Below are 12,686 nucleotides of genomic sequence, written 5' to 3'. Positions count from 1 at the left end.
ACCTCAAATTTAGGACCTCTTTGATTTAAAAGCCGTCTATGGCCCTAGGCATAAGATCAATAATGAATGTGTACATATTGTGAATGAATTTAATAAACTTAGTTACCTTTCCTAATAGCTTTCAGTAAAGGAATGCGTCTGATAAAATGATTCATAAATCAACCTATCAGTGTGACCCTATGTTTACTTTCTTCACTGACAGACAAACGTGAAAAGCCTATATCAGTCAAAGCTCAGCTTTAGGAGAGGAAGAGACAGGGCAAGAGAAAAACAAAGAGAAAAAGAGTGTGATGCTGATGAGGAGAGAGAAATAATCAGCTGCCCACTGACATGCTTTTAAAGCTATTGTTATCACACACAAAAAAATTGCCTTTCACAACATCTTAAAGTGCACAAATGTAGATCAGAGAAATCAAAATTTTCTCGGGGGAAACTTGTTTATATTGTTCATGAGTCAAAAATATGCATTTTGAAAAGATAAAAATAAAAATAAACTTTTTTGAAGCTTTATTTGTCTATGAAACCTCTGTCCTGACTTTTAACAATATATATATATATATATATAAATGACTCCTGAGGTAAAATAGTATATGCTTCGAAATGATTTAGACTAGAGCATTGTTTTCAGTTTTGGAGAGGGACAAATGAATTAGAATGAAACTGCAGTTCCTCAATTTATCCTGTAGATGGCGGAATTTACCTACAATTTCTCATCCGTACAGAATAAAAGAAGCGCCTTGGCTTTCATGCAAGAAAAACTATTTTGTACAGTGTTTTCCTCTTATAATAACCTATATATATATATATATATATATAGAGAGAGAGAGAGAGAGAGAGATATATAGAGATATATATATATATAATAACAACCTGTAGTACGTTTTATACGACTTTTTGTATTGCACTTTTCTGCAACTGATGACTTGCATAGACCTAAATCTTTTTATGACGTCTTAAATAATTATTTACATTAGTAGGCCTATATCCTAATATATGTAGCACCTAAAAGGACCTGTGGTGGTGATGGGAAAAAAATATAACTCTCGCAAACCTTTTGCGTTCTCCTGAGAAAAATCCCGCTCTCCGGCAAAATTGTGTGATGGAAATAAAATGTGATGGGAGGAAAAATTACGGTATGTCAACGCTTTTGCGAGAGAACGCAAAAGCATTGCCTTTTTCCTCCCATTCATTCCTTTTAAATCACCCGCAATAATAATGATACACATATTGTATTATTTATTTAATAAAAACAAGATCTACAGTTAACACAAAAATATAATTACTAGTTACTATAAAAATATGATGCTGTGGCATGCATTATTAGAGCACATTATGTGAATAATTGACTTGCGGGAAGCTCTAACTGAACCCTGTGTAAACAGTGCACAGTGCACACCTTTAACAAAAAAACTCTCTCCAGGTTACCATGGTGAATTTTCGTAGGGGCGTGACTTTAGCGTTCTCACGTGACTCCTCCACCAGCGATTCCTCCAGAGTAGACGTCGCGTCGTGGCTTGCGCTGAAAGATGGCCGCGGTGGAGCAGCGCCCGCCCGTGCGGGAAGGAATGCGGATCGCGGTGTTGTGTCTCTGCTGGTACACCGTCAGCTCGGGCGGCAACGTGATCAATAAAATCATTCTCAACGGCTTCCCTTATCCGGTCACGGTCTCTCTTTTCCATATCCTCTCCATCATCGTGTTTCTCCCGCCGCTGTTGCGAGCCTGGAGCGTCCCGCGAGCGGAGGTACCGGCCCTCTACTACCGCTGGTACATTCTGCCGCTCGCCTTCGGGAAATACTTCGCCTCCGTCTCGGCCCATTTCAGCATATGGAAGGTTCCGGTGTCGTATGCGCACACTGGTAAGTAACGGGGGGGGGGGGGGGGGGGGGGGGGGGGGGGGGGGGGGGGCTTTCGGTTTTTCATATCGGCTTTGTGTTACAGGCCTTATTATTTAATATCAATGAAAGTGAACGTAACTAGCCAACCTGATCGGGTGTGTCGATTCTGCTTGGTTCGTTTAATAGAGTTTAAATCAACGTGCGTTATTGCTGTTTAACCCTTAACCACAGCTGGGAATCTTAACAATCTGCGTTCCCCGGACATTTAAACGCCCTCTTGCATCCAAACATAAAGCAACCAATTGAAATGATGATTTAATGACTCATCGGTAATTGCTTTACGATCGAGCTTTGATAACATTACACTTTATTGAAGTATTCTTAGACTACGTCACTTCCGCACTCTTAATACATACTGCCACATCATCCACCTGCGTGGCTGTTCAGACTAGTTTGGGAATCTTCAATTCCTTTTGTTTATGTATGAGACAAGTGACGTCCTTATCAAACCCTGCTGTAGTAAGCATGATAGAAAAACAACTTTATCTGTCAGATGTACAATAACAGAGCCGTGCATAATGACATGATCTGTTACAAACGCGCCATTCACAACAGCATTGAAAACTTAGTATTTCAATCTAGCATAATTCGCATTTCACACAGTGACAGTAGCGTCCTGCAAACTGTTTAAAGCATCATCTGTCTGTTATGCATATCAGCATATAGCCTATCTTTTATGAGCTCTTCAATATTGTAATTTTTATCTGATTGATTGTCTTGACGAGTGGCTTGTGGCTTTTACACTGTAGGCTGCGTGGCTCCATTCATTTTCATAATCTATAATAACTTGGTGGGGGGGACATCAAGTGATATTGAATTTTAGTTTACATATCGTAACGTTACTTCCAAAGGTATGCAGAAACTTTTAAATATATAGACATCCATGACTTTTCCCTGTTCTCACATTTTCCCCCCAGTTGTTTATGGTCTCTTAACAATTTAAAAGCATAACAAGAAAAACAAAAAATTCACTGACTTTAGACATTTATGGCGCTTTTCCACTGCATGGTTCGGCTCGCTTCGCGTTTCCACTGCGTGGTACGACCATAGGGGTACGGCTCGGTTTGCTTTTCCACTGCAGCTAGTACCGTTTCAAAGTGAGTGGGATTATAGACTGATCGTTATTGTTGCGGCAACCAACGAGAGGAACGTCTGCCCTTCGTCCACTGGCGACGATTCAGGCATTTCTTTCTTTTTTTGACAAGCAAGTAGTTTAAAAACAGGTGCTACAGCGGTGGCTGTTACTGGCTATTTATAGGGACAGTTCACTTTGAAATTAAATTTTGGTATGTTTTAGCTTACCTCAAGGGCATCCAAGATGTAGGTGTCTTTTTTTCCGCAGTAGTTTCAATTTTGATATTTTTAGGTCAAACCGTTCTTGTCTGTCAGTCATATAATGCAGGTCTATGGTCACCGCCTCAAAGAGCATGCACAGAGTCCAAATTAAAACAATTCCCCATCGTCCAAATTAAACAATTCCCCATCGTAAGTACACATTGATGGCCTAAGACACGAAACGAGCGGTTTGTGTGAGAAAACGAACAGTATTTATATCGTTGTTACCTCTTGAACACAGCCGCGTCCAAGTGATCTGAGAGCGCGGGCGGGTATAGATATATACACTAGATGTCGCCTTGGCTACTGCAGTTCATTGGAACGAAACCGTAGCCAAGGCGACATCTAGTGTATATATCTGTACCCGCCCGCGCTCTCAGATCACTTGGACATGGCTGTGTACAAGAGGTAACAACGATATAAATACTGTTCGTAAATACTATAGTAAAACAAACTGCAAGTTTGTACTGAATATTGAATAGTAGGCCTTATCGCATGTTTGTATATTCACCACTTGAATACTGTGAAAATACAGTGACCCAACTGCAAAAGCCAAAAAGGTTATGGTAAAAAAAACTCTAAATGAAAAGCATGTTACAGTAAAGTACACTCAGAAGAGTTGTGCAACTGCAAAATCAAGGTCCGTGAGAGAGATTTTATTCTGCTTCTGCATCATGTCTTCATGTTGGGTCCGGCCTGAGGAGTTTCTCCAAATCTCAGACAATGTCATCTCTGCAGGCAGAGGGGAAAACCCTAAAGCCAGATCCAGCCTTGACAACATTCTCCACACCTGCTCTTCCTCGTCCTCATCCTCTTCCTGCTTGTTCACCTCCTCTTACTCATCCTCTTCATTCTCTCCCTCTTATATTGTTTCCATCCATTGTTGGTATCAACATTCAGTGCAACATTTTGAGTAAATGTTGGGACTCTGAACTGACTTGTATTATGTTCAGTTGGTTTGGTCACATCATTAGAAATAAGTGTGAACAATTTTGAGTCGTTGTGTGTAAACGATGACCACAGTGTTGCAGTTGTGTTTAACTTTTGCCTGCCTGTGTTTAGCATTGTGAAACATAAGTGCATCACAGTGCAAAATGTGTTTCAGTGAGTGAGAATGTGTTTAGAGTTTTGAAAAAAGAGTGAATGAGATTTGCAAACAGTGTTGTAACTACCTGAACTTGTTTAATGTTTTACAGAAAGAGTGATTTATTCGACAATTTGGTTTAGACTATTGAGAATTTGGTTCAGAGAATGGGGTTTAGTGTTTTAGCAATTCAGAAAAACTGTTATAAAGGCTTTCATGAAGTGAAGCGATGCGTTCGTGTGAGAAAAATATCCATATTTAAAACTTTATAGACTAAAATAACTAGCTTCCAGCAGACGCATCGATTTACACCAAGAGTAACCCTTGAACTTGACGCACAACGTAATGGCGAACGCGGATTGAACCGCGAAGTTCAAGGGTTACTCTTTTGGCGTAAATCGATGCGTCATTTGTGTGTGGTGTGGGTTGTGAAATGCTTAAAAACCGCGAAAAGAAAGATCGTCTCAGAAAAGACGTCACTGAATTTACGCGTGTCACCTGATCCACACATGCACATCTTCTTTGTTGCACGCGCAAATTAGGATACACTAATACAAAAGAAAATATTTGTATTGACAAAAATTTCTCTATTTGTACAAATTGCTACACATTCGTTCAATTTTGAATTTTGCACACACAAGTTGAAAGGCATTTGGTTGTGGATAGTAAAGCATACCTGCAACATTTATCAAGTTCATGGATAATTGTGCTTGCACGTGTTAATCATTGTGATACTATATTCATCCCGTAGTATGGGTACAATCCTTTTGGGAAGGGCGTGTTTGTTTTGGTGATTTCAAATATCAACAGCATTTCTCTGAAATCGCTTACTTAACTATTAAAAACCTAGTAGTTTGTAAGGCGTTTAAGTTTAGGTATGGAGTAGGATTAAGGAATGTAGAATATGGTCATGCAGAATAAGGCATTAATATGTGCTTTATAATTACTAATAAACAGCCAATATCCTAGTTATATGCATGCTAATAAGCAACTAGTTAATTCCGTTTGCAGAGACAACTGGTGGATTTGAGTTTGTTCGGGCGTATATAGCATTAAGCAACTGTGTGTTTTAAATATGAAGCAGCATTAGTGCAGGAATCAGCAGGGAGAGTGTGAGTGTTGTTTCTGAGGACTCGACTGCAGCTGAGATGTTTCAAACACCAGGTGCAATCACAAGATTTTACAGAAGAACATGTGACGAGACTAGGGGTGCAACGGATCAAAAAACTCACGGTTCGGATCGTTTCACGGATCGGATCATTTTTCGGATCAGCAAAAAAATTTAAAAAAAAATTATTAACACTTTTAAATTATTAAATTAAAATATATAAAATCAACTTAAAGTGCACAAGGCATAATATCTTCTTTTTAACATAATTAATGAAAAACAACTTAAAGTGCAACATAAAAAGGCATCTCCTTCCTTTAAACATGGACCAATGCTTTATGTGTTTCCACTGTCATATAGGGCTGTCAAAATTGCTCAAAAATGACGTTCGAATATTCCCTCTAAAAAACACATTCGAATTATTCGAACATCTGGTTGCGCATTTTGTCAATGACGTGCATTAGGCCTATGTCAATAACAGGACAAATTAATACAAAGAGACATAACTACTTGTATATGTAGTTCATTTAAGTTTAAACATATTTGACAACGTATTACCTTGCTCGCTCGCACTCGCAGGCACTCTTTCTCTCTCTCTCTCTCGCCGTCACCCATGCTGCGTTCACACCAAACGCGAATAGAGCGTCTGGCGCATGTCTATGGTCTGGCGCGAGTGATTTCAATGTGAAGTCAATGTAAAGACGCGTTTACGCACGTCTGGAGGTTTTGCGGCGCGAATGAGGCGTCACGCTCTCTGCGGTTCATAACGCTCGCCATGACCACGCTGTGTGTGGACTGAACATGCGCACAACTTTTTTTTCATAAATCAATCCGCGGATCACGTGAGTGCCGAACCGAAGATATTGATCCGAACGGATCACGGATCAATGATGATCCGTTGCACCACTAGACGAGACTAATGGCTGATGTTATTAGATGAGTGAATGCATGTCTTCTTTCCATTCTCTATTTCCTAGTGAAGGCCACCATGCCCATCTGGGTGGTTCTGCTGTCACGGATTATCATGAAAGAGAAGCAAACCACAAAGGTCTGTCTTCCTCTAAACACAGTTAGAAATATGTAATGTATTTACTGGATTTATAATGGTTTTAATAGTCACTGATTGTGTTTTAGTCATTCAGTACTGAAGTTTGGATTATTTATTTGCATGTTTTTTCAAACAGGTTTACGTGTCTCTTATACCCATCATTGGAGGTGTCCTGTTGGCCACTGCCACTGAATTGTCCTTTGACGTCTCTGGATTGATCAGCGCTCTGGCAGCCACGCTCTGCTTCTCGCTACAGAACATATTCTCCAAAAAGGTTCCTATTTCTATTAGGTGATGTATTTAAGTTAGAAAAATTCTGGGATTAGTTCCTGTTTGAAATGATTTTTGTGGTTGTTTTAGGTCTTGCGTGACACGAGGATTCACCACCTTCATTTACTGAACATCCTGGGATTCAATGCACTTTTGTATATGCTGCCCACATGGATTTTAGTGGACCTCTCCTCTTTCCTGATGGAAGGAGACCTGGTAAATATGTTTTGAATATTTTTTTTTTTATATATATATATATTTTTTTTATGAATCTGAAATAAGATGGTGTTTATGAGTAAATCTGTCCAGAAATGTCCAGTTAATATCTGTCCCAAAATCAAAAGAAAAAAATGTTTTACATAAAGAATTTTGGCATTGTGTGACATTTAGTGATGCTCCGATCAGCATTTTTGGGGCCGATCACCGATTACCGATCACCAAAATCATGATCTGCCGATTGCCGATCACTGCCGATCACAGAATGGAAATATGCTAGAGTCAAGAAAATCTTGAAGAACCACCAATATTTATTTAATTGTAGTAAGAAAACAAGATAACATAAGGCTACTGTAGGCCACCTTTTCCAAATAAGGCACAGTATAATTTTTCAAAACAAAGAGGGGTCAGGCAGACTACAATGGATGTAGTTGAGGAACTAACTACATCAGATCCAAAAAATAAAATAATGACAATGACATTTGAGGTTATTAAAACAGTAAGTCCCGCCCCTCGACTGCCAAAAATAAAAGTGTTCGAGCGAGCAAAATCAGTAGGCGAGAGGAGATCAAGCGCGAGCGTGTGGGGAATGATCATGCGCGCGCGAGGGCAGAGATGTCCGCGCAGGGTTTGAATGAGCTCGCGAGTTCCCGTTTCCTCGCGCGTAGATCTTTTATCCTCTCGCGAATGTCATTTACCGCGCGCGCCAGCATCAGTTGTGCGCTCGTTTATAATTGCCATTGAATTGCCGTCATAGGAGAACTCATTTTGCCACTGTTAAGCAAGCTCTGCTCTGCTGTTGTGTTGCCGCGCATGCGGAAAAGTTGCGCGAGTTATTTACGTCACGTGATCGGCTTTTTTGATCGGCGCTTTTGGGGGTTGCCGATCAAGCTATTTTTTGCCAATATCGGCCGATCATGATCGGCGGCCGATCAATCGGAGCATCACTAGTGACATTGTTTTTGTCACTGTCCTCCTAACCCATTGTAATGTAGAAATGAAATTACAGTGGGTTCTGTTCGAACATCATGATTTTAATGCAATCATTTTATTTGTATTAAAATTATCTTAATTTTAAATTCAGTAAAACAAATTGTACTTTACTTTTTTAATTAAATATGGTAATATTTTTTATCATTACATTAAACAATTAGGGAAGGTGGTGGTGTATTTAATTGTCATGACATTTTTGACATTCTTTTGATCAACAAAGATGCACACTGTAAAAAAATAAGTTGCTGTTCCCTAAATTTAAGTACAATGAACTTGGATGTTTAAGTAATTTCAACTTAAATTGCATTAAACTGGCTTAAAAAAATGTGTTGAATCTTGTATAACTTGTATTAAAAGTAGAAAATTGCTTGACTTATTTTGAAGAGTTAAAGCAAAGTAAAAACAGAAGACTGGAGTAATGTTGCAGAAAATTGCCAGCCTTGCCATCACAGGAATTACTTCTAAAATCATATTAATAATAGACAACAGTTATTTTAAATCGTAATAATAATATTTCACAATATTACTGTGATATCAAATAAATGCATACTTGATCATGAGACATTTTTTCTAAAACATTTTTAAAATCTTATTGGGCCCAAACTTTTGAGCAGTAGTGTACTTTTTAAAAAAAATTACTTTAGAGGGTAATAAAATTGCCTTTGGGATGTTTTAAACTGGTAAAGGTATACATGGCTTTTTTGAAGTAGTTAAAGTTACATGTTGCCAAGCCACAACCTTCACATGATAGCATAAATGCTCCCGATAAATTATTTGTTGTTAAAGCATCTACATTCAAAAACCACTGTTAAAGCGATAGTTCACCCAAAAATTGTGTCATTAATTACTGGAATCTTTGTAAAATTTTGTCATTAAATACTCACCCTGATGTCATTCTAAACCCATAAGACTTTTGTTCATCTTTCACAATTGAACGGTTTAGTCCAAATTTTCTGAAGAGACTTGATAGGTTTAAATAATTAACGGATTTAATTTAGGCTTTTACTAATTTAGGCTACATTGCTCACTGCTGCAAAAACGCGTTGTGAACAGAAACCTTTGACACTCTCCAGGGCACAAATACGCACTGATGCGTTTGCCAAATATGATACTATTACAGAGAACACTGATCCTAGACCAGCAGTTATGGACCGCTTTTCCTTCTAAAAGCAATCAGAAGCAGCAGCAGGAGGGGAAGGCTTAGCCTGCATTAGATGAATAACAAATTATTCTGGTTTTTTTTTAAAGATATTTTATCTTTAGATATTTACATTACAGTCCCGCAAATGGTTTTATTCTTCTGCAATCCGCGCACACACACAAGTGCTTTACCACCTGCACTCAACCATCAAACCTTGACCCGTCGGGTCCTGCAGGAGTGCAGGTGAATCACTGTGATTCTCTTAACTCACGCCCACGCTCATTTTTTTCTCTGTTCTCTTCTACAGACGGAGATTTCCAACTGGACAGGAACAATTGTGCTGCTCCTCATCAGTGGTATCTGCAACTTTGCACAAAACATGATCGCTTTCAGCGTTCTGAACCTGGTCAGCCCACTCAGTTACGCCGTAGCCAACGCAACAAAGAGGATCATGGTCATCAGTATATCCCTACTGATGCTCAGGAACCCCGTCAGCACCACCAACATTATCGGCATGATGACAGCAATACTAGGTGTCTTCCTTTATAATAAGGTAATTTCCTTTTTCAGGCATATCATTACACAAATGTTGTGCAATTGCAATGCAAAAACTGATGTCAAATGAACTTGAATTGTTTTCCTCACCAGGCGAAATATGACACCAACCGGGAGGCCAAAAAGACACCGCTGCCAGTTTCAACACAGGATTTGGTGTCATTCGACAAGCCCCAGTCCAACGGGACCGGGCCCTTCACACACAGCTCAGACTTTCAGCACGGTCGGAGCACAGTACTCACCGACCACTTTCAGTACAGCCGACAGGCCTACACAACGAATTACAACTCCAGTCAGTATGTGGTGTGAGTCGAGCACTTCGAAGGACTCTAAAGACTCAGAGAATGCATCTTTCATACGAACAAGGAGTGTCGAAATGACTGGAAAAGGAATGTTTACTCACAAAATCCTACTGCTTTACTTTTTCTTTTGTTATTTATTTCATTACAAACCTTTGGTTGTGTTTTCACATTTATTTTATGAGGAAATTCTCGGTGGTATGTGTAGATTATAGAAAGGTGCTGGGAATTATTTTTTATTTTTGCACAGGATGCATTTCAATGCATTTCAGAATGTAGTGTCTTCATCGCCATCATGTTACTGCGAGTGAAGGACAGACAGACAAACAGTCATATAACATACACTGGGTCACTGCAAATACAACTGCATCAGGGTATTAGTTAATGTTTGGATTTTGCATTTTATTTGTAAATATTTTATTTATTTTTATAGGTGCATTGGTTGACCATATCATGGACTGAAAACACCCCTTTGAATTTTTGAATGTCTACTATCTGTGAAGGAGTCACTTTTTTTCTTTCCTCCTGGGGTGTTTAAATCATACAGAGGTCACTGTACAAGATCACTTGAATCATGGTGTACATTCATATGCATGATTATTATTTTTTGTATCTATTTTGTTTGTACTGAAGTGCTGACAGGGGACTTCTTTGATACAATGGCCATAACTTATGGGTCAGTATAATACGTTTTGAATTGGAAGGTTCATAAAACAACTTAATATTTTTTGGAAGTTGACATTCTTTACATATCAATTTGTTTAAAATCTTAGTTCCTCAAACTGCAGTCTAATAAAAAGTCTGAGGACAGTTTCTAAAAACTGCTGATCCCTCGACAGTGAAATTCACGAGAATGCGCTTGTTAAAGATGCGATATTGGAGGTCTTTCAGGCCCTTTAAGGGTGTGAAACCTGAAGTTGACAGAAACTGGACAAACTTTTTAGTTAAATATGGTCAAATGTGTTAGAGCTGAGAGTACTACACCTTTATTAGTAGCTGAAAGCATTAATAAACTAGCCAGAATATTTCTAAAAAAGACTTGGGTTATTTCATAAAAACTTCGATTTTTGAGATTTCTTTTGGGCCTGCTTTTTGGGTATTACTGACCCGTTATCGTCTTTGTTCCCAAAGTTGTACCAATTTTAGCAAAATGTGTGAGGTGTTTTTCTTAGTTTAATATGTCTGTTTCTCCACTTCTTTGCTGTGTCTTGCTGCTGGAAAGTTAGACACATTTTTGGCTAAAAGCATGCACATTCTTGCATAACTGCAAAGAGAGAAGAACTTTTTAAAATATATATTTTAAGTGTTGTATATTTTAAATGGCATCATGATATTTTTCACAAAGACAAGGTTCACGTGACATTCTCTGTCTTTGTCTCTTCATATATGGTGGATTTGGAGGATTGGTTCAGGCAGATGAAGTGGTTCACTCATTGATACTGAACTTCAGCTGCCCGAAATGAAAGGCTGTGGGTGTGGTCTCTTCATTCTGTCTGTTTTTTATTGGTCCACACCTTTTGCTCTTTCATTGTGACATTACTAGAGGTGTGCATATTTCTTCTCTGCCGATTTTCCTACTTATTGCTTGTAGGTGATTGGTTGTAAATGTACAAGAAATACTGGGCTGACAACATCGTTATTAACAAGATGTGAGTTAGCACTGGACTCTCAATGTCTCAAACTGAGATTTTAAAGAAATCTACATAACTTTTTTGATTCTTGTGTTGTATTATACAGTAAATAATTGTAAACTGAGCCTAAACTTTGGAAATATTCAGCTCAATAGAACCAATATCACAGTGACTTTACCTTCCCATTCAGAATATAATGCACTACTGTAGTATTTGATACGTTTCCAGTCAGCTTCAGAATATTTAAGCTCTTAGACCTTTTCCCTGGGAGATTCATATGTGTCATAATCTGACAGTTATGTTGAGTCACATTTAATTGTTTGTGTGTTTTTTCCATTTGTTTTTCTATGGTGTGGAAATGCATTGTCACACTTTCTGTGTTGAGATAGTTTTGCCTTCAGCCAGTGTTTATATGATTTGATTTTAAGATGCCTTGGTACGGTTAATGTTGCATTTTTTTCTTGAAAACTTAAAGGTTATAAGATGACTTATTTTTAAATGTGAAAATAAAGAAGATTAATTGATAATGTCTTGCTGTCATATTTGTTTAGTGCTTTGTAAAGCAGAATCCTACAACTGTTTGTTTCTAAGTCTATTACATTTTGAATCACATATTTTTAATGAGGATTTGGACGTGTAAACGCCACTGTAGGCAGAAAGATGCACAAACACAAATAGCATTGTCCCTTTTGTTTGTAATGAATGGCATATTAGCTACACTATGTTTAAAATATCATACAAAGAATTACATATTCTGGGGTTTGAGTTAGAATTCTCAAATGTAGTTCTCATGTAAAAGAAAAAGAAAAAAAGTTACAAATTCAAGTTGCTTTATACAGGCTAAAATTCCTAATTATGTTTAATGGCTTAAGGGGTGGGAGTCTTTAGGCACCTCACGATCCGATTCCAAAACGATTCTTGATCTATTTTTTTTTTTATATATAAGTATTTTTGTTCGGTTTAAAAGAATGAAAAGATTGTGTTGATAAAATCCACTATTGTGTTATTTCACCTATCTGACCGACAGAGGGAGATAAAGCTCTGTTCGGCTCAACATCAGTTTCGATCAGGTTTCGATAGGAGAGAACTTCACTGTCAACAAAGGCAATA

General features: G+C 38.2%; 1 protein-coding gene across 1 annotated transcript; it reads left to right on the top strand.

Annotated features, from left to right (window-relative positions):
- Nucleotides 1–1,473: 1,473 nt before the first annotated feature.
- Nucleotides 1,474–10,981, top strand: slc35e1 (solute carrier family 35 member E1). The gene is made up of 6 exons (XM_082156529.1): nt 1,474–1,857; nt 6,401–6,471; nt 6,608–6,745; nt 6,832–6,957; nt 9,399–9,644; nt 9,740–10,981. Exons 1-6 carry the CDS (start codon nt 1,527–1,529, stop codon nt 9,953–9,955), a joined length of 1,128 nt encoding a protein of 375 aa, XP_082012655.1. The 5' UTR covers nt 1,474–1,526; the 3' UTR covers nt 9,956–10,981.
- The last annotated feature ends 1,705 nt before the right edge of the window (nt 10,982–12,686 follow it).

This window comes from Leuciscus leuciscus (assembly GCF_965113295.1).
Source record: "Leuciscus leuciscus genome assembly, chromosome: 23".
Taxonomy (NCBI): Eukaryota; Metazoa; Chordata; class Actinopteri; order Cypriniformes; family Leuciscidae; genus Leuciscus; species Leuciscus leuciscus.
Note: the sequence above shows the minus strand (reverse complement) of the source record. Positions and strands in the feature narration are given on the sequence as shown.

What these genes read in the sequence shown, in the direction of transcription:
- slc35e1 (XM_082156529.1), top strand. Translation starts at nt 1,527, where the DNA reads ATGGCCGCGGTGGAGCAGCGCCCGCCCGTGCGGGAAGGAATGCGGATC. An exon ending in GGTGTCGTATGCGCACACTG is followed by an intron (nt 1,858 to 6,400) that starts GTAAGTAACGGG and finishes TCTATTTCCTAG; the next exon opens with TGAAGGCCACCATGCCCATC. An exon ending in AGAACATATTCTCCAAAAAG is followed by an intron (nt 6,746 to 6,831) that starts GTTCCTATTTCT and finishes TGGTTGTTTTAG; the next exon opens with GTCTTGCGTGACACGAGGAT.